General features: G+C 38.8%; 1 protein-coding gene across 4 annotated transcripts in view; it reads right to left on the reverse strand.

Moving 5' to 3' along the window:
• The window catches only part of POLR3B (RNA polymerase III subunit B), a 130,774-nt gene that overhangs the window by 22,917 nt on the left and 86,012 nt on the right, over positions 1–21,845 (reverse strand). For 3 of the 4 annotated variants that reach the window (XM_019489314.2, XM_014608300.3, XM_059726433.1), the window contains 4 exons: positions 17,814–18,023; positions 15,883–16,041; positions 13,157–13,274; positions 10,817–10,959 (listed from right to left, as the gene is read on the reverse strand). In XM_019489314.2, the coding sequence (XP_019344859.1) occupies positions 10,817–10,959; positions 13,157–13,274; positions 15,883–16,041; positions 17,814–18,023 (630 nt within the window). Of the gene's footprint in view, positions 1–1,240; positions 5,499–10,816; positions 10,960–13,156; positions 13,275–15,882; positions 16,042–17,813; positions 18,024–21,845 lie in introns of those variants that run through there. The other variant, XM_059726434.1, reaches the window with a different exon arrangement.

Here is a 21,845-nt window from a genome sequence, read left to right on the forward strand (position 1 = left end):
GACTTTACTACCACATTTTCATCAATGTTCTGCCACTCCTTTCTCTTGCGCATGGATCACTATTTAGCAAGATTAATTTCCCTCTTAGTGCTGACAAACCACAGTTAATAAATTGCTACACGATAACTTCAGGGGTGCAAATTTGCTCGCCTCGTTCCCAAAGAGCAATCAAGAAGAAAACATACGTTTTCCAAGAGTGACAAGAGATTTTGTGTACTCAACTCAAGCCACTTAAATCAAAGACTTAATTATCAGAGTATGTGCTGTACTTCCTGAAAATTTGAAGTCTTTAATGCATCTCTCTGGGTACTTAAAAGCACTGGTTAGTTTTGAAAACTTGGCCCACAAAGCTGCATACATAGTCTGGGGTCTTTGAGAACAATGATCTCCAAAGAGGTTTTCTATTAGGAGAGGTAGGTAAATATGATCTGTTGCCCAAAGAAATTATAGTTTACACCAGACACCCTCCACCTTTGAAAAATTTTGGAAACTCTTTTTAGTCCCAATAATTTGAAGCCAATAGGCTGTTGGGAGGGGGGGAGGAGGAGTGGAGATAAATAGAGTTGAAAACCCCAAGAAACTTAAATGTGTGAAATCCATTCAAATTGCTTTAAGTTCTCCACAAATCTTTCCTTCCCAGCCTTCCTAATGGTTTCCACAGTGAGTTTTTATAAATTGAAATGTAAGATCTAGCAGCGTGCCCTGAAGGGTAACAGCATTTTAAATTCAGGTGTTAAAATGCAGACACTGAAGCCCCTACTCCTTTGAATCAAGACAACTGTTTCAGTTAGACAATCTTTTCCAGAAGCTCTCAGGGTTGAAAAAGAGACTGCAGGCTCGGTGAGATCAGCCTGGTGCCACTGCCAGAGCGCACTCAGAGAACAGTCCTCGAGTGGAGGGGGCTGAGGATGCTGGTTACATACCTAAAAAGGCATCCCCCAACCAGCCAGTTCACAGGGGGATATTGGCGTCGGCTCAGGAGGGAGCTCCTCATCCACAGTCCGAACAAGACAGGGATAGGTGCAGGGGACAGTAGCTAATAGAATGAGAATCGCAAGAACGGGGGACGGGAGAGGAGGATTTGAGCGCCTGCAGTTTTACGTTTAGTTTCTGACCTTGTACAAAATTAATCTCCACTGTTTTGTTATGACAAATCATTAACTGGCTGTTCTCCAGAGAGAATCATTGGTGAAAGCAGATTAAATAATAATAAAAATAATTTAAGAAAAATAAAATCAGGTTTTTTGCTTGCAGGATGATTTTATTTCCCCATCCTAAAAATATATATGTATATATAGCATACGGGTTTACCCCACATTTGCATTCTCTTTTTACAAAAACTTGAGGTTGCATCTGGACTAAGGGCACCTGTAAGCCAAAAATTAAATCTTAGCTAACTTAAAATTACTTTAGGATCTGAAAACCCTTTTATATGCCAAGACGGTTCCCATAGTAGACAGCCACTGTGTTGTTTGTTTTGTGTGAAAGTGAATGATAAAAGATCCATGAAATCGACACAGAAAGGCAGAACAGCAGAAAGAACTGAGGGCTCTCCATCATAGCGGCTTCTACCCTCTGCTGACTTGTATAACAATGGAATCTACACATCCAACTGCAGATCTAACACAGCTGTGCATTTCATTAGATGAAGAGCACTAGTGACACAAGTAAATAATTAACTTATTCTGGTCCGCTGACTGTGGTTATGAGACCAGTCATAGCTGACAGATTTTAATACAAGTTAACACAAAGACAGCATAATGAGCTTAGAAGTTAAAACAAAATATTTAGACAGAATCTGATGATCTGAAACCCAGTAGGCCATTTTTAAAGTCCTATTTCTGCAAGAAGTCATAAATCTTAATCCTAAACCAAGATGCAAAAAACGATTTTTTTTAAAAGTCAGAGACTATCTATTCCTCTATATCTATGTCAAACATCTATATTTGGAGAATGTGACAAAGGATGTTTTCCTCCCTTTCCTTTCTTTCTTATTTTTTTAAAGTAAAACTAAACTCTCTCACTGCAGGTCATTCCTTCTCGGGGAAATACCCCTATTTAAAACTTCTCTATGGTCTGTGTATTGCACGAATAATAGTAGCTGTGTATAGCATACTGCATTTAGAAGCCAATTTGTCCTTTGTAACAAATACAACTAGTCACCTGGAGAATATTTTGCCATATAAAACGCTGCTTACAGGTTCATAGTTTAAGATACAGAGTCCATGCCCCAGCTCATTCAGAATTCTTGACCCATTGTTTACAGTGCAACCTTCCAGTGGTAAAAGGGAAACACCATTACAAGGTCAAAATACCCAAGGGGGAAGGGAAAAAAGTTAACTACTCAATTGCACTCATTTGACAGTAAAAGCAGAGTATGAAAAAAAATGATCAAATGAATTCACTCATTACAATGGAACAGCAATTGGGATTGGATGATTAAGCACTGCAGAAATAAACATAGATGCAAGACATAAGAAAGCTGCTGGTCTGAAGGGCTTGCCTTGTACACAGCCAAACTGAAATTCACCACCTTAACCACCCATAACCCATCTGTTAGTCTGGGAGTATCATACTTCTATTGTAATAATCCATCCTGTAGGATTAATGTAAATAATATTTGTATCGATTTTACTATAGACATAATCGTTTTCAGATTATGAGAAAAACCTATTTATCACATATAGACAATCCAAAGTATGAATTAAAGTGAGTGGGTGTGCATGTGTCACTTTTTTAAAATGCACTGGTTCGTCTAAGCAGTTTATATTTGTAAGCAGTCAAACTGCTGGATGTTTTCTAGACCTCTATTTTTTCAATTATAATTTTGATTTTCTTTAATTGCATAATAACTTACTGAAAGGAATTTATTTTGAGATGGCTCACTGTGAAATTAAAATTAATGCCATAGAAGTTTTTTTTGTTTCGTTTTGTTTAGTTTGTTTTAAAGATTATGGCTGACAACATTTATGCATGAGTACTCCAGTTGGTTGAAAAAGGAATAGCTAAGTAACAAAAACCAATTATTTAAAGAAACTTTTAAACAATAACCATGAGCAGCATTCTTCAGCTACTGCTGCCATATACTGCTCAGATATGTGGCAATTTCCTCACTTTAAATACTATGGCCTCTGTCCTTTAAAAGGACCCATGTTGGCATAAATCCCAGTCTTCATGGAGTACCATTAGTTTCCGTGGGACTTTGAGGCCCTAACCTTGTGGATCCCATTGCAGTATCAGAGTCTTAAGAATACCTTAATTCCTTTGAATGTCTTTTTCAGAGATTTTATTTTTACATTTGCAGAGACTCAGATACTAGATTTTCTTCTTTTGCTAGATGTTGCTTTCATTGTTTGCTATGCAACATAAATTTACCACTCTTGTTAAATGGTTTGACAAACAAAAATATCCAGCAGTAGGAGAATGTTGTTTTCACACAATACTACATGGATTCCTTCCATAAACACACAAAATTAAAAGGATAAAAAAAAAAGAATCGAAGAAGTAAAAAAATGCAAAACTAATTATTACCAGTAGGAGGCACATCAGAAAACAAAGGGAACTAAGTGAGTGAATAGAAGTATCAGCAGCAATAATACTAATTTCTGTTGGAGATGTGAAAACCAGCCCACTACTGGATGGTTTTGTTTTGCACCTACATGATTCTACCACTACAAAACCAACATTACACTCTGGATTTTTCATTACTAAATGCACCTAGTAACAAAACAGGCAGCGGGCTTAAAGGTATGAGCTAAGCCCCTCCAGCAAGAAAAAATATTTCCAAATACAATTCCAACTGTAAAACTGCAAGGCATTTGGGAGACAAGAAGCCTGTAAAATCATAAGGAGAAACACAAAAAGGTACATTCGCTTCAAAATCCTCCAATTAGCTACTGTGTTTGTTAAACAACTATGTACAACTCCAGAGAAAGAGTGCTAAATCATACTGGCTTTGCTCAACTGCCGAATCATTTACAGATCTATCATATCAGTAGCTACATCCCATTTGACATAAGATGTAAAGAAGGACAGAATTAAAATTAACAGATAAATAATGCATAAGTAAACTTGATTAGCTTTCTTATTAAAAACATCACTCCAAATGAGAGGAGGCGCTAGAAGACAATACAGTTTGTACACTGCTTTCCCAGGAGCTGCTGAATGGTCTGATGTGATAAATTTGCATAGTCTGAAGCACACAAAGAGCTGATTAATTGAAACCCTTACAATGCTTCTGGAAGCAGCTATTGTAAAACAATAACCATAGGAACTTTACAAAATACACATGGCTGAATGAGTCAAGAGCTTAATAAAATGTGTGTTCAGGTTACACTATTTGGAAACAGAATTAGAGATTTTTATTCTGTGCCATAAAATGCTAAAATCACCCTAATTTCAAAGGTTCAATTGGGGATTTACTGAAAAGGTCAGAAGGTTACCTGTTTGCTATTTGAGATAAAAAAAAAATGCTGTAATTTAATTCTTAAAATAGAAAAGATAAAACATGGTTTAGTTACAAAACAATCTAGAGCTGTAATGGAATTACTATGGGATTTTTTCTTCATTACATATTTGAAGATTAAAGTAACATAGCAAAAAAAACCAACCCCCCCATAGTCTCCAACAAGTTTTATCCATCTTAGATTCCTGGAGTCGCTGTTTAATATGTACCAGGAGAAATGAAGCCTCTTTCTAGAGAAAACTGCCTAATGCCATTCCAAAAATCTTCCTACTATACTATGTACTTTTCCTACTTTTCTGAAGCTTCTGACATATATCTTTAGTGATCATGCCTGATGTTATGAGGTATCAAGTGAGGTTTACATGCAAAGAAAACAAAAAAATGATACAAGCAGCCATTTAAAAATATAGTATCTTAATGTACTTCTCTTTATACATACTGTGCAAGTATTACTTAATGAGACAAAGCATGCTGCTCCTTTGTTTTGTCTTTGGACACAATACTTACGTACATCTAAATTCATACTTTGTGGCTATTTGGACTATGCAACTGCTCTAAATCAAGAAAAAAATTTAAGCAAGCCCACGGTTTAATAGATATTTGGTAACGCAATGAAGTTTATGTAGTTCACAATGAAGTAAATAGATTGTTTTGACACTAAAAAACATGGTTCATTTAGGAAAACAAAGGCAGTCTTTCATGAATTTAAACTTGCTTCCTCGTCTTTAGAGTTGTTTAAGTGTAGATACTTCAGAACGGTTTAATCCTTTATCTTAGATCTTCAGCTATTAAAAAGCCTCTGTTTGCCAGTTCAAACAATCTCTTGCTTAAATACAGTTTTTCCACTCCTCAGGAATACTGTTCAGTATTGCTGCTTAGTTCTGTGATCTACAGGACCTTTGTTGGAGGTGTTAATCCTTTTTCACATGAGAGACTGAGAAATGTTCTTTCAGAGAAGTGATATATTGCTTTTTCACATCAAAGGAGTCCAACTTTTTTCTTCATTGTGACTTGTAGAGAAGCAAGAAGAAATCTGGAAATATAATAATTTAGTTTGTATGGGACTCAGATGAAGCTTCTTTAGTCAAATGCTCTCACATACCCTTCTTTGAATCAAAAGATGATTTCACTTGCAGAATTTAAGATAAAACTAGAGCAGAGGAAGCTTCCTTACCCTTCTTGGAAATACACAACCATATAGTCAAACCAGATGTCTTCTATACAATGGACATAACTCTCTTGGATGTGTATATATTTGTTGGCATAGCACCAATAGCTTACTAAGTACTTCCGAGACTGGCAAGGGGAGGTCCAAAAGAACTTATTGCAACATGCAGATAGATAAATGATGGAAAGCGGGTAACAGTAAGTGAACTGTTGAGTGAGCATTAGACTGCTATCTGATCCTTTTGCATTTTGCTTTTATTTCTCTTTTCTTGCCCTCCCCATTTTGTAGAAACATCTTGAAGGGAGTGAGGGTTTGAAGGAAACTTGGAAGAAGGGAAAAAATAAGGTGCAGAGTCAAAAATAGTGCCGCCCCCCAGCCAAGATGAGGGTTGTGATGAGGGTATGAGCCAGATGTGAAGAAAGCAGCAAGTATGAACTTTACAGCATAAATTAGATTACGAAAGAGGCCCACAAACTCTACCAGCAAAGAGTAAGGGAAGGCTCTTCTGAGACCACAGCTTTCAGAACTTGTATGTGTGAGATTTAGCTGCTCTTCAATTGTTACCCTTTGTGTTCTTGAATTTAAAATCTATACATCTCTTAGAGAGGAGAGAAAATTTGATAAATCACTTGAAAATGTGGCTCTCCTAATCTCTCTCTCTCTCAAACTCATTCAGCCCTTTAAAAGCTACTTGTATATAATCACTCATACGTCTAATCTCATCTTCATGTGCACTTTCCAAAAAGGTATGAAAACATCAGAGAAGAGATTTAACATGCTTTACCCTTCTCGACTGAGAAAAAGAAATGGTTAATTGTAAAGCCCAGAAAAAGTTACTAATTTAGCATCTGCCTTCAGACCAGTGGTTTGCAGTAAGGGTGCCACAGAACCCCTTTAGGGGTAACACGATGCAGGTGTTGCCACTGCTGTGGCAGGCAGAAACAATTACCCCATGTGCAAGATTGAGGCATACATGTGCTCTTGCTGCATTAGGACTCTGATAATCCTAAAGCAACCACCAATAAAGCTGCCTTGGGCTGTAGCCCTTCCTGGTCTGGCCCTCCCCCCACCACTCCCAGAGGTGCCTGGGACAGTTTCATCCATGCCCCCCAGTTTCTGAGAAGAGCACAAGGGCGAGCAGACCAAAAAGGGCTACAGCCCAAACCAGAATTTCTGGCTATTTTAGGGTTATCAGAGTGCCATAATGCAAGACAAGCATGCTCATATGCCACAGGCCATCCCAGCCTGGCTGTGCAGCAAGCAGTTTTACTTGGAGGCAGTAACACCCAGTTGAGAACCACCAAAGTAGGTTGAGGCAGCACAAACAGTGGTTCTCATCCAGGAGTGGAACCACATTAAAAGAGTGGAGGGATGCCCTGAATCTGAAAAGGTTAAGAACCACTGCTTTAAAAGATGCTGGCAAAGCCACCACTGTTGTCTTGCAGCCACCACTGTTGTCTTGCAGCATGGTCAAGTCATATAAGCTTGTGAGATAGGAAGCTAATTGCACTCAACTGAGACTAGTTTTAAATAATTGCAGTTCACTCCATCTGAAATTCAGAGATGTCTACTTAGACATTCTAGAAACTTTACTGTTAACTAGTTGAATTTCTGGTTGTCTCTTTCATCTGCGACAGGCTTCTGCGATTCTGACTTCCCTTTCCAAAATTTTGACGTGTCAGAGGATGATGATGCTAGTCACATTTGGAAAACAGATCTTCTGCATGCCTTTGTCTAATTATTGTTCCATCAATTGCTATGAGTCAGCATTAATACTGATATCCAATTAATTACTACGTTTCCTGCTTCAGTGCACTAGCTTGCTCAGATATGCTCTTCAATCTTTTATTTTGGCTTTTCATCTACAAATGTATTTGCCTCCTACATATGATCTTTGATATCTCTCTTCTCCATCCTTCAGAATTCTTTTCTTGCCAATCACTTTCCAATGAACAGGAGAAAGTAAAAAAAGTTCAATGAATTACAAGACATGCTAGTAAATGGAGGTGTCCTAAGAACTCAGGCGTTTCCTAATAGCACTATCAGAAGGCTAACAAAGGAATTGAGACGATTCAGATGATTTCTACTCGCTGAGAGCCTATTTTATTTAACTTAAGAGAAAAAGAAAGGATTTCCTCAGGATTCAACAGGTTACTGCACGTCCACGACCAATTACCGTTCCATCCATCTTAACATCTATGTGTTACAAAATGCTAATGCATACAAAAACTTCTCAGTTTCTGTTAAGGCTACTAAATAATATGTCGTCATCAAAAACTAGGCCAGGGATAAGCCATTTTCAACCCTCTGCTTCATGGTGCTGGACTGTATCCAAGTGAGATCACAGTCATGGAGGCAGAGGTGATTTCTCAGTTACCTACACATAATCCCACAAAATGTCCCAAGCTGTGAAAGGGCCTGCACTGAACTCAATTCAACAGGCAGTATGTGGAGAGAGTGGAAGTGTGAGGGTGATATGATCATGGCAGCTTGCACTGCTAATGAAACAAGCTATGGGAGTGACACTCTCTAATGGTTGGTGACTATTTCTAAATTGGGAGTGCCAATAATTACAACTGGAGGTCACACACACGTGGACTATTGTGTCTGATAGGATGGACTACAGTCTTGTGATCAGTCAGAGACAGAAGTACAAATTTTTGCTGCCAGAGGTTCTTTGGCATTTGAAGATGCATCGTCTCATTAGCTCTCTCAAGTTTTATACAGATATTGAATAAAACAAGTGAAAGGTTAAATGCTTGTAGGATTCTACAAGTAAGTACATTGGAGACAAAAAGGAACATTTGTACCCATAGCTCTGAAGATTGTCTGAGAAAAAGTTTTGCTTAGGAGTCATGTTTATATCAGAAGCTTCCTAGAGGCAGCACAGGACAATTTGGCAGTCAAGAAAATGATGATACAGAAGTCATCCCTCTGAATAATACTCTTTCTCTCTACTGCTTCCTAGCCTGAAGCCTGACAAAGAACAGTTCATGATACTGGCAAAAACAGGTGTGTTAAAACCAGTGTCTCACAACCTTAGGTCACACCGTAATTAGAGTTGGTCAAGGAATATTTGACAAAAGTTTTACATATGAATATTTCGGAGTCAATAGATTTCTCCACTATTCACTCACCTTTGATGATCCTTTATTCCTACCTCTCAGCATTTTGCTATAGATGTGTAGACACTCATGCTTCTAGACCCAACAGCTTTCTGAGAACCAGTAATCAATGATAGATGTCACAGAGTAATGAATAACTAGTGCAGTGATTTTCAACCAGGATCCCATAGCACCGGGGTGCCATGATAGCCTCTGAAGGGTGATGCAGGGAGAGAGGAGATAAACGTGATGCTCTTGAGGAGACCAGTGCTGTTTTTGAAACGGAGTGCCTCTCAATTCACAAAAATTACAGAAGGATGCCTCAAAGTCTAAAACATTTAAGAACCACTGCTCTAGGGGTTTTCAAAGTAGTAGGTAACTTCACATAGTATAAACTTCACATACACAGAAAAGTGGTAGGAAGAAGTCAGAACATTGTTTTAATACTAGGGTGTCAAACTCACTGCAAACCCCAGGCCAGATAGCAGGATGGATCTATATTGGGAGGCAGTGCAGACCCACGTTTAGGTAGCAGCATGGAGGCAACACAAGTCTGGGACCAGGTAGCAGCATGAGCCCACCAGCATGCAGTGGCATATGGCTGAGTTTGGGCAGTGGGCATGAATCCAGGGGGCTGCCACTGACAGCCATGTTCATGAGGGTCCAGGGACCCCGAGTTCTGCAGCAGGCAATGCCCCCTAACTTCCAGCAGCCGGCCAGACTAAACGGTTCCACAGCCTGTATGTCTGACACCCTTGTTTTAATGCCTAAATACCCTTAAAGTATGAAGCAAGCTGCTATGGCTAACAAGTTCTAAATTTAAACAACAGCAAACACCACCAGGCAGAACCTTCCTCCTCCAGCATGTTCTCAAGCCAAAATATTTTTCTTTTTTTAAGCAGATGAAAGGAGGACACAGGGCACCAGGGAAGATGACTATGTAGTACAGTATACAAAGTAACAGTTGCTACTTTAACTCCAGTAGTAGTTAACTACTTTAACTACAGCTCTAAAAAGGGACTACTTGCATCATCAGCAAAGTTCTATATTTTCAGGGGGAACAGAAAATATTCAGATATGGATTCATTCCAGGTACACCTTGTCTCATTGTGGAGGCAAGTGGGTTAAGATGATTTTTTAAAGAGTCTAATTTACAGCTATGCACACTATTATTTCCTCCTTGAAATTTTCCACTCCTTGGGCTTCAGAGACTGCAGTCTTCTGGGTCATGATTCTATGCTATTCAGGGCACAGTAGGTTTGCCATTGTGCCCTGTTCCCATGTCCATTGACCATATTCTCATCTTAACAGCGACTTCAATATCCAATCCTGCAAATGACTAAGTAACTCCCTTGCAGGTCCAGAATTCCTTTTGAAATCAGCTGGAGATCAGGTTAAGAAGAACACTAAGGGGTACTCAACCTCTAGAAGAATTAAGTCTTAAGCATGTCCTTAGTGGAACTTCTCCCTCTTTCTGGTCTCCATCGGCGTACCTCAGAGCTCCCTCAAGCCTCTTCTTCTGCATGCTGCTCTTAGGCATCTCATCTGGCCACCCACCTCCAACTACCACCTCATGCAGGTGACTTTCAGACATTCCCCTCAGTTTTTGACTTTCCTGTCCATTCAAAAACTAAATTTCTGATACTCTCCCCCAATGTATTAATTTTTTTTTTTTTTTTTTTTTTTTTTTTTAAAAGGAGTCCCTAGACTCCCCCTTTTGGTGTCCACAGGTGATTCCACTGCCTTTCTGCCTTGCAACTGTGGTGCATTTACTTATCCCTCCCTCACTTTCATCTAATAGACATTTGTAAAATTAGCCAAATTCAAAATATTACCTTGCAATGTTTTCCTAATACTATATGTATAAGAAAAACAGACCTCATAAAAAATTATGAACTGTGAATGTGCCATTAGCTACTACGCTGCAGAAGCAAGTATTTTTATTTTATAGTAAATTGCTTGCAAGTCAATTAAAAACTTGGTTTTTTTGTTGCATCTATTTTAATCACATAGCGAACAGATATAGAAAGGTTCCTTTCCTAGTTTAATTACTGACCTTTAATAAAATATGTAGCTTACCTTTTTGTCCATGACGACTGCTAAATTTATCTCCAATTTCTGGACGTCTAGTCTGTCTCAACAACATTTTGATCAAAAAAGCATCCTCTGCGTTGGAGGAGATCATTACTTTTTCGATATACGAATCAGTTGCACCCTTGTAGCTAGCAAAGGAGATAAACAAAGATCTTTTAAATGCATGTACACACAGAATCCAGTGCAAGTTTTGAAGGCACCTGGGACTGGCAGGTTTCCAAGCAGAAAATCTTCTGGAGGGTTACATACGTGGAAGGGTACTGAAGTCTGTATTATAATGAGGCATTATACTTCAATATTTCTGAAGAAAAAAGATTTTTTTTGAAAAGCACAACCAAAAAGCCACAAGGGGGACTGAGCTCAGTTAGTAAATGGAAGACAGGCTGATGGTCTCTTCCTGACAGTAGAAACTTACACCACTACTACTACTACCACTACTACAAGAACAACCACTACTACTACTACTGCTACTACAAGAACAACCACTACTACTACTACTACAATGGTTGGCGCTTCCAAAAGAATATGCCACTAGCAAAATCAAAATCACAGGGGATCAATTGCAAGAAGGAGTTTGCAGGGAGAGGGGGGGATAGGAGAGCAAAGAAAACAATCAAATCATCATTATCCCTCAAACAAACTAGGAATAATTCATATTGTGGCTATTAAATATAGAGCATAACATAAAACATGTCCAATATTAAAAATTAGTAGATACTGATCCCTCTGGATACCTGTATGCAGGAGAAATTGAAGAGATACGAGGAAGATATTATAAAAGAAATTAATCAAGAAACAGAATGGTTATTTAGAATTTTAAAAAATTATGAAAAAGTGATTGAGAGGTCTTTACACAAACTAATTGGAAAACTTTGTCAGATATGGAAGGGGCAGCATGGAAGACTATGGGCTACTTTGAAGGTATAGCCTGTAATTTAAGTGTAAAGGAGAATGCAGAGACTTGAGAAAAGCTGTTAGTCATGACAGAGTAAGAAGAAAGTCAAATTATTTCTTAAAGCTTCTGGGATGCACTGGAGGGATATGGGGCTTTGGACAAATATCTTCTTCACCTGCCATGACTTCCTCCTTTCTCTCCTGAGGGCTTTTTTTTTTTTTTTTTTTTTATTTATAGTGTTTGATCCTGCCCAGTTGAACTAATTGGAAAATATCCCAATAGCTTTGAATCAGATTTAAGTGATGCCAAACTATCTTTCCCTTTCTGATCTATCAACACTCATCCGACTGATCAATCAGACATTTACAAGGGCGCTATTAGCCAACAAAAAGTGGACAGGGTGTTCAGCATGTTTAATACTGCAGTTTCTGTAGTCTGCTGTGGAAGCCCTTCAATCACTAGACAGCTCAAACACCACATGAAATCTGTAATGGAAATTGAATGGCCAACAAAGCTCTCAGTTATCTTGAATAAGGCTTTTACTTTGTGGTATACAGACTTGCCAATTATACTAGTTTTTCAGCAGACCTGTAGTTCCCAAACTTCTTGGGCCAACGAATCATGATCATCCCTCAAAAAGTCTCACAGAGTACCATGCAATCTTACTAAACTTTAACGGAAAAAATTAACAAAACATGGACCATGTGCCATGGTCCTGCAAGACCAGCAGTAGCTCAGTTTGGGAGCTACTGTCACAGATAACACCTTTTCAAATCCTTCTATGGATTTAGAGGGAAATTTTCATGGAATGGATGGCCCCCCCTAGTCACTCACTCTGTAAGAAAGAGGATTAAGCAGAGCAGTTTTATACAGGCTTATAGTCAGCTAAGCAAGAAGAGGTCCATCCCTCCATCCACAAGCTGGACAGAAAAGGTTATGGATTAAATAGCATTCAGTCCTTTGCTCCCAGAGCTCGCTGTGGGGCAGCTGCCACCTCCTGAGGATTCTGATCTACTCGTATGCACCCTGCCCCTCCAATGAGCTTTTTACCAGCACTGGGACTGGTTGGGATGGGGACCTTTGTCATCTTCAGCCCTCATCATGTGCCTGTCCCCACCCCCTTATTCCTGAACCTTTGGGGATCCAGCTCTCCCTTTACTTTAGGGTCTTCTGGGATATCCCCTTTCCATCTTAAGTGGGTTCTGACCCGTCTCACTTGAAGCCAGCCCCCAGGAGGGCTAGAATTAATAACAATTGGGTGTCTTGGCACATCTAAAAGTTCCAAGAGTTAGAAGCTTAGCCTAGAGGGCCCCATTAAAAATGTGTAAAGAAAAATTAATCCTTCTCCTTTTCCATTGCTGAGCATTTTCTACCTATCCTTCCTTCTCCACACTTGTACATTTTAAAGTATGATACTTTAGATGACATACGTTACTGGTACATCTTTATACTGCGGTTGCTGTGGCACGCTACTTCCTTCCAGAGGAGTCTGGGTCACAGTTGGCATAGATTTATTTACGAGCACTTGTTTATTTTCTACTTTTTCACCTAAAAAAAATAAATTTAAGAAACGAACAAAAAACCCAAGCATTATGCAGTGATACTTGATCTCCTAAATGCATTTAAAAATACATTATAAAACATCTTAAATAAAGAAGCTTACTGGGAAAAGATTAATTAATCACTGAGATGCATAGGAAGTAGAAGAGTAGAAAGAGATGTTCTTTGATGTCACACTTGTGCAGCCGTAAAAAATTTGGGGTGGCACAGGTGGTGATCAGATAGGCATCCCTACCCTTTGTCATGCCATATCAGAGGTATGACAAAAGGTAGTGTTAAATGGTGCCACTTTATTGCTGCTGATGTCTATTTGCTCAGTGTTGGAAGAGCGTGGGAAGCCTGGAGCTGCCTACCCTCTTCAGCCACCCTAGGCATATGCTTTAGGGGCTTGAGGGGCACAATCCTGCACAGCCTGGTAACTTTCATGCTGGATTAGACCTCTCAAGTCCCTAGAGCACCTCCCTAACTTTCCCTGTTTACAGAGACATGCCCCAGGGAATCTTGGGCTGCCTCTAAGCAGGGAAAATGGGGTTCCTCACTTATGGAGACCTGCCTCAAGCTCTCCAAGGGGCTGTTTCCATAAGTGAAGAATGCCAGCGCGTGTCCAAGTGTGAAGGCATGAGACCCAGGGAATCCTTAGAACTCCATGCTGGGACCTGCATGACCCCATGTCTCTACACAGCAACCCATGTTGACCTCTGCTTCGTACAAGAAGCACGGACCGGCATGGATCCTGACAAGGACGTATAGGGCAGTGCAGGACCTGGGACCCAGGTAATTCATAGCGCCCTGTGCCTCTATGCCAGGACCTGCATTGACTTATGCCGCCACATGAAGCACAGGCCAGTGCAGAAAATGGTGTGGGTCCCAGTGTGGAGGGACCTGGGGAAGTCTCTGTATCACACTGCCCCACCCTCTGCCAGGACCTGTGCCTCCATGTGACGCATGGGTTCTGGCACAGAGGTGTGGGGCAGTCAGGGACACAGGGAATCTGCAGGCACTGGGAACATGTCACCCCTTGTCCTCCATCAGGGCCTGATGCAGGACAATGGGCCACTTCCTATGCTCAATAAAACAGATCAATAGTAGTGACATGTCCTACCACAGTTGATCTGCTTTGCTTTGTGAAGTCTGTTTTTACCAAAGAATGATATTTTTGTAATCCATCGACTCAAACATTCTATAACAAGGGAAGCATCTAACTAGGACATGCCAAAAAAGAGAAGGAATGACATGCAGATCAATTCTGGGATCCTGTAATTCAAAACATTTGATGCGTCTTGTACCCGATACAAGAAAATATCTGTCATCTAGGAGGAATCCCATCTTTACAATGCAATTTCTCTTTTATAAAAGCAAGAATACAACTGGCAATTCATCTCCAGTCTTTGGAGGCTTTCAGACCTCTACAGAAAAGGTTCCTTACTCTCAGAACAGTAGGACAACAGAACAAGTTGTTGAGGGAAGGTATGGAGTCTTCACAGGAGTTTTCCAGAAATGTGTGGATAAGCATTTGATAGGGATCATACAAGCTTAGTGCATCCTGCATATGTACAACTATTCTCTTTTCTCCTCCCACTCTACTCTTACTCGTTTCTTTCTAGACCTTTGAATCTTTGCATGCCTTTTTTTAATTTCAAAAAGGAAAGAGGAAATTTGCAGTGTGACCATTGGCACAAGTGTTTTTGGCTTTCATCTGCACTGTTTAAACAAGTCTGGCTCTCCATTGTAGTCAGGGCTGTATATTTATATTTGGAGCCAGCAACAACTCGCCCTCTATTTCAAGCTTTAAACACTTTCTGGGAAAGGTGGGAATATTGATTGCTAAACTCCACAGAAAGGTTTAAGAATGTAACTGATTTTTATTGCAAGAAAAGCCACAAAATATCTTAATGATTTCCTTTTTGGAGTTTAAATTACTGGCATTTGGCTTTTTTTTGTTTTTGTTTTTTTAAAATACACCATAGTATTGCTGCTTCTCTAACTGAAATACATCAGTATTGAAGGGATCCTCTCCTCTGTATACATTACATATATAAACTTCCGCATAATTAAATATATTGATATGATCATTATTTATTTGTTCCACCAACACATACCTAGAGTGTGCAGATACTTCTCTTTTCTCACTCTAAATGTCCTTATTAATTGCAAATGTTGGGAGCTACAGTACCCTTCTGGTAGCATATCCCAATTTCATTAGTTTAAATATCTAGATCCAATGGCAGAAGACAGACCAACTAGCAAAGGTTCAGCAACATCAGAGATGTGCAGATTAAGGAAAGTAAAAGGACAAAGGTAAGTTTTGAGACTTCAGAAATATTTTAACAACATAGGATCACATTGGCCAAGGGACAAAAATACAGACATATTGATCTATGTTTAAAATATCTTTTTCTCATGTATATTAGCCAACAGAGCAGAAGTTGTCAGATTATTTCCAGAAATGTCAAAATGTAGTGTCTTTCAATTATAAGTTCCTATAAAAAGATACAGTACTTTAAGTATAGAATCATTATCACGCCATTTGTAAGGAAGGCTGATTTCTTTTTCCTGATAGATTTTAATATAACAATATCTGTAAGGTTGGACACACCTGGAGAGCAGATTCCATCAGCATCTAAAATTTCATGACGCCAAATTGGTTTACGTGTAGCTGCATCCAACATTGGACCCATCACTTTATCAAATGTCTGATTTGTGTAGCGCTTCAGAGTACACTTAGCATTCTTGTATACAAGACATCTTCCAAATCCTAGAATGAAACAAAATCACATCAAGTACAGTGTAAGCTGCATTTTGTAATCAAGCAGTTATCAAAATAAAATTCAATGGGTTTCAATGTAACTTTAGATTTAATTGAAGAATAAGTATATGCCCACCTACCATATGTAAACAAATGTTTGCATTATTTGCCGACTGCCTTCAATGTGTACAGCATTGAACAAAGGAAGTCACTCGCCTCAAGCAAGCTCACAATTTGGAATCAATTACATATGCTACATTTTAAGACATATAAAGGCCCTGGACTATGGCAGTTCAATCTTGGGGCCGTACAGATTCCCCCTGTTTCACATCAACTCTTCGGTGCATCATCACTGAAAAGTCTTCAGGGAAGATAAAGCTATTTTAACTGGGATTAGAATGGAGAGGTTTGGTACATTTTTTTTCCTGTTGGTGTTTATTGGGTATCTAAATAATTTTACTGAAAACTTGGGTTTTTCTTCAGGTGCAAGACAGTAGTGTACATTTTGGCCATTCCTTGCCCCAGAAGCAACAAATGGTTACAAGTTCTGCATGAAATCCTCTTATTCAGAAAGATAGCTATGTGCAAATGCCTACCAATAAACTGAAGATTATTTCATCTGAAAGACAGCTGTGGCAATGTACAGTACATCTATACTCGTTAGACTATGTCAAGTAACTCCTGTCAAGTATCACGTGGTCTTTCATTTTCCCCATAAATGTTACTAGCCTACCAGAAAAGAAAACAGTCAGTTTTAAATCATGCCTGTTGTCGTTTTAGAAAAAGGCATAAATTAAGTGTGGCAGACATTAATGCCAAAGATACATGTCTAGGAATACTATTATTGCTGCCTAGCAACTGGGAGGAGGGGTGTAAGGAAAGGGAGAAAATGGAGACAGAATTAACTAATGGAAGAGTCTGGTTTTGGCCAACCACAGCTAAAATTAACTCCATCCCATTGCAATATTTTCCCCTCAAGGGAACTGATAAAAATAAATAAATTAATTAATAAAGAAAGACACCAAATTCTCAAATAATTTTTTCCTCAGCAGAATTTAAAAAACACTTTTTCCTTTATTTTTATACAGCATTGAAGAATTTATGGTGAGAGTGACATTTAAAAAGGAGGCAGCACCACAAACAAATTTTACCTCCAGACTAAATGAAAGGTAACTATGTACTTCTGCTTAAAATAGACCAAACTATAGAGATTTCAAAAAGGAAGTAGATAATTAGTTTCTCTCTGTTTAATTATTTTGTTTGCTGGTATATCATTATTTTCCTCAAAGCATCAAGTTCATAATGACACAAAACACATGCTCTCTTTCTTCTGCTGAATACATTCAAAAGTCTAATTTCATCTATCGCTTTCAGTGCTGGGGAAAATAATGAGACTGTCCTCTCTGTTAGGCTCAAACAAAGGCTCAGGTCACCATCTAAAAAGCAAGCCTTGCAGCAACAGATCATCGAACACATTAAAACTTTATGCAAGCTAAATATTTTTGAAAAAGGATCATTTATCCTTTGTTATTTAAGGTCAGAAGCCAGACATTTATTTTCATAATAACCTATACTCACATGTAAATATGCAGCTTGTGTAATTTCACCAGAAATGTACCATGTTCAGATACTTTATGTACAAACGCCATTACATTTACAGAGGGAAAAAAACCAAACCAAACCTTTTATACGTTGAAGGTAAAATTCATTAAATAAAAAACGCAACGCAATAGAATGTGTTTGCATTACAGAATCTAAGAACATGATCAAACAATCCTTACCTCTGTCCAAGGAGGCCTTGTTTAAGACGAGAGCATCTTCAATATCATAACCGCTGTAGCTCATTACAGCAACTGTAGCATTCTGTCCTGCTGGCAGTTTCTCAAACTCTATCAGTTCAATGGTTTTTGTTTTAACCATTGGCCTTTGTGGATATGCTAGCAAATACATAAGAGTATCAATTCTGTTCCGCTGATTGTAGCCAATGGTACCTATATTTAAAACAAAGGCAAAAGTATGAAGACGTTGTTTCATTAACTGAAATATTTTAGATATAAAAATTACCAGCATGTAAAATAACTAATTTCACATTTCACAAGCTTAGGTAATAGGTCTTGTAATGAATGGTCCTCAAAAGTAGAGAAAAAAATTAAAACAATATAAATTTGAGCTTGAGCTGCAACAAAAGCATTTTTCCATGAAAAGGACTCTAAAACTCAGAATTCCATCAAGAAAAAAAAAAACCAGAAGAAAAATTTTGATCAAGGGAAGGGCTTGCATAACTTTAAACTTTAGTGAATCTGCATGCTTCTAACTGTGAATAACTGTAAAAAACAAAACAAAACAATTAGCAAGACCATAAAGTGAACTAGTTAATATTCTTAGCTTTTGAGGAGTGAAATTATGAGCTATAGCCTGATCTAAATCTCAGAGTCAAAAGAAGGACTCTCATTGAGTTCAAAAGGAGCTTTGGATCATGGTCTGTGCTGTCTACATCATATTTATTTCCTCTTCTGGGTAATAATTAGTTCAACCCCAGTTTGTGTAATTATCTCAAAGCATGAATAAAGTATGCAGTTAACAGCAACTCAGACAGATTTACTTCCTGAAATTATTAGGTGCGTCACTGCTAATATAACTACTGTAGAAAAGTTCACCCACAATATCTTTGTCTTTTAACATGAAATTAATTTTAAATTTATGGTTCAGAATTCAACCCTTTGTATAGACCTCCCAGCTTGATACTGAGATTCTGGCCATTTCCCACCAGACTGCCAAAGTGTCTTCTGAAATCTGTGAAGAAAAAATAATTAACACCCAGCAGGGGAACAAACTGTTGTGTAGCCTAACAATAGTTAAGGCAATCATATGTTACTACAGTTTGCTGTATCAGGCCTTATGCTATGTCTCTAGGCAATTTATAAAATTCTAACTTGAAGAAGCAACATGGAAAATAAAGGTTTGAAAACATTTACTGGTTGTACCCAGTAGGCTGGTTTTTCAAGATGTTTGCACTGCCTGTAGTAATTCTAATATATAACAACATGCCAAAACAAAACCCTGCTTGTAGGAATAGGACAAATACATACAGTAACTGTCTATGAAGGAATTTAAGTATCTGTATTTAAGTACATACTTGGAAAACACATACCTAAAACGGCCAATGCCAAGGTAACTCCTGAGGTCTACTCTGTCCTTGGTGCTAAGTGACCCATCCCAAATCATCTTCAACCTAGTTACCACCCCAGGGAGAGGGAGGAATAGAAAATTAATATGGCAGGAAAGAGCAGGACCTAAGGCCTCTATGCTGGGTTCTACACTTTCTCCAGACTGAAGACTGGCTATGAAGCTCCAGGGACCCCCCGCAAAGAAGTCCAATACTGCCAGGCAAGATCACCAGGCAAGATCTCACCTAAGCGGCTGCTTCTACTGAAGACTGTCTTTACCTGTTCTAATGAAGAGAAAAGCAATTCATCTTTTGCTGGCAAAACTGGCAGAATCTGTTCCTCCTAACCTCCATTTGTAACTCGTGAGAGAGGAAGAACAAAACTTCATTTGGCCTACAGCTTTGAGGACACAACCAGACTTTTCAGTCATCACCAAGGAATGCCCAGCTTGAAGGCCCTACAAACCATGATGCCCCAAAGCCTACCGTCTTTAATTTTAGAAAATGTAGTGGAAGAAACTCTGAAATTAACATACAGCATGCAGATAATTTCCCTAAATGAAACAAAAATAAGTATGCCAGTTTCTTTCTCTGAATACAGTGGTTTTTAGGATGGGCTTTATCTAAAGAGCTGCAAATCCAGAAGATGAAGGGTTTTAAGGAGGCATTTTCCTATTCCTCAGTGGAAGCTTCTCTTGAGTATGAGAAATTTACATTCTCCTCTGAAGTCCACTCTGTGGAACACTCCTCACCATTTACTTCCACAAGAATATATGGATCTCCTGGAATGGATATGTTGTGTGATGTACTATATCTGTTTGTTTCAGTGGTCAGCTGGGGAAACTAAGAAACTAATCAAGATTTCTGATGTTCGACCTGATTCCTTCCAACCTTCAAACACTCGGAGGAAAATTCTTCCTCTTCTACTCAAAGAAGCAGCTATAACAACAAAAGCCATGACTAAGAAAAAGGTGTCCCAGCAGGAATAAAGCTGATCAGAGACTCGAGCAGAAAGTGAAATGTGCTTACCAAAGAAGTGAATGCTACCAGCAACAAGTGTTCTCAAGTGCTACACAAGTAACACCATCCCTCCATCTTAGCTTGTCAACCTACAGACATCTGTTTAAATTCCATCTGAAAAACTCAAGAATAGAAACTTTTTTTCTCTTGTGTTCTGGAGGGCTGGGACAAGGCCTCTGTGTGGGTGTTGGAATAAAGGGGACACAAATATTTATTTCCACACTTTTCCCGAAGGAATGATGCCATTGATTACTTCACTCAAAGAACCAAGCAAAGTAGAAGTACTGTGAACTTTAATACTGTAAGCCTGGAGAAAAAATAGCCTAATATACAAACCAAGGGGATATCTACATCCACACCAAAAGAGGAAGTGTTGGCACATGTGTATTTCTACTTACTTAATGATAAACATCCTAACTCCTTTCTTTCTGCCAGAACATGGAACCAACAGAACGGATGGAGCACTTAACCTAGACACTGCCCTGAATCTTGGAGGGATGGAGGACTTGGCACCTGTGGAGTTTCAAGCATTGGGTGTTTACTGGCTCAGATGATTTAAAAGATTCCTCCAGCCCACACAACTCCTTTAAGAGAGGTTGTGGATAAAGTGGGACAGAACATAGAAGCCTAACTCACTTCTGCCTTTGAAGAACAGGTAACAGAGAACACAAAGGGCAGCATAAATACTGTTTTTCCACAGTCTAGAGGCAGAACTGAGCCCTGACAACAAGTTCTGTTGTGAAGAATAATAACAACTGGTTTTCCTTTTAAGTCTCCTGCCAATGAACTGACTATATAAAAATTGGGAGTACCATAGTATGGCTGACAAACCCATCACACAGCTACACAACAAGCCACCGTTTCCTGAATAACATCATCCCTTTCCTCAATCTATGTTGAAGAACTGCTACTAAGTCTGCCTACACACCAGCCCTTGGGGACCTCTACTGTTACCTCTATGGCACTTCCTCTAATACTGGGTACCATTTTTTGCAGAAGTCAAAATCAGAAGTAATCTTCCCCCACTGCTTTTACTGTAGCCCTGGCAGGTAAAAAGGTGATAATTAAACGAGGACAGTAAGACTTTTCCTCAAAGCTGCCTGTAGAGCTCCCTCAAATGGGCAGAGGTATTAGGGTTGAGCAACCCCAAGTCCTGCCTTCACCAGAGGGAGGTAGCGTACTAACTCAATCTTCCCAGCACTTGAGAATTTCGGGTGTACTAGACTTTGACATGTTTTTTTCATATAGCAATGGAAAGCCAGGAGGCACAAAGCATTTTTTCTTTAGTGCAATCAAGCAACAGGTATTTCAAGTACTAGTCAGCATTTGCACTTACATAAAAAATAATATCAAACGAAAATAATATTAAATCAATGAAGTATCTCAAGGGTTTTTTTTAATTAAGCTGATTTATAATTGTACTGATTTTTTTTAAACAGGTAGATACCTCCTCTTTTTGCTTCTCTCCATCCCCACAACACAGTTTCTGGTAAAGACTATATTTACAGATATTTCAATGCCCAAAGCAAAATATAGCTAGGTCATATGCCAACTTTTAAAATGTACTTTTATCTCACTGCTTATTCTTGAGTCAGGTGTTTTGTCATAACAAACAGAAACAAAGGCT

This window comes from Alligator mississippiensis, chromosome 4, assembly GCF_030867095.1.
Source record: "Alligator mississippiensis isolate rAllMis1 chromosome 4, rAllMis1, whole genome shotgun sequence".
Classification (NCBI taxonomy): Eukaryota; Metazoa; Chordata; order Crocodylia; family Alligatoridae; genus Alligator; species Alligator mississippiensis.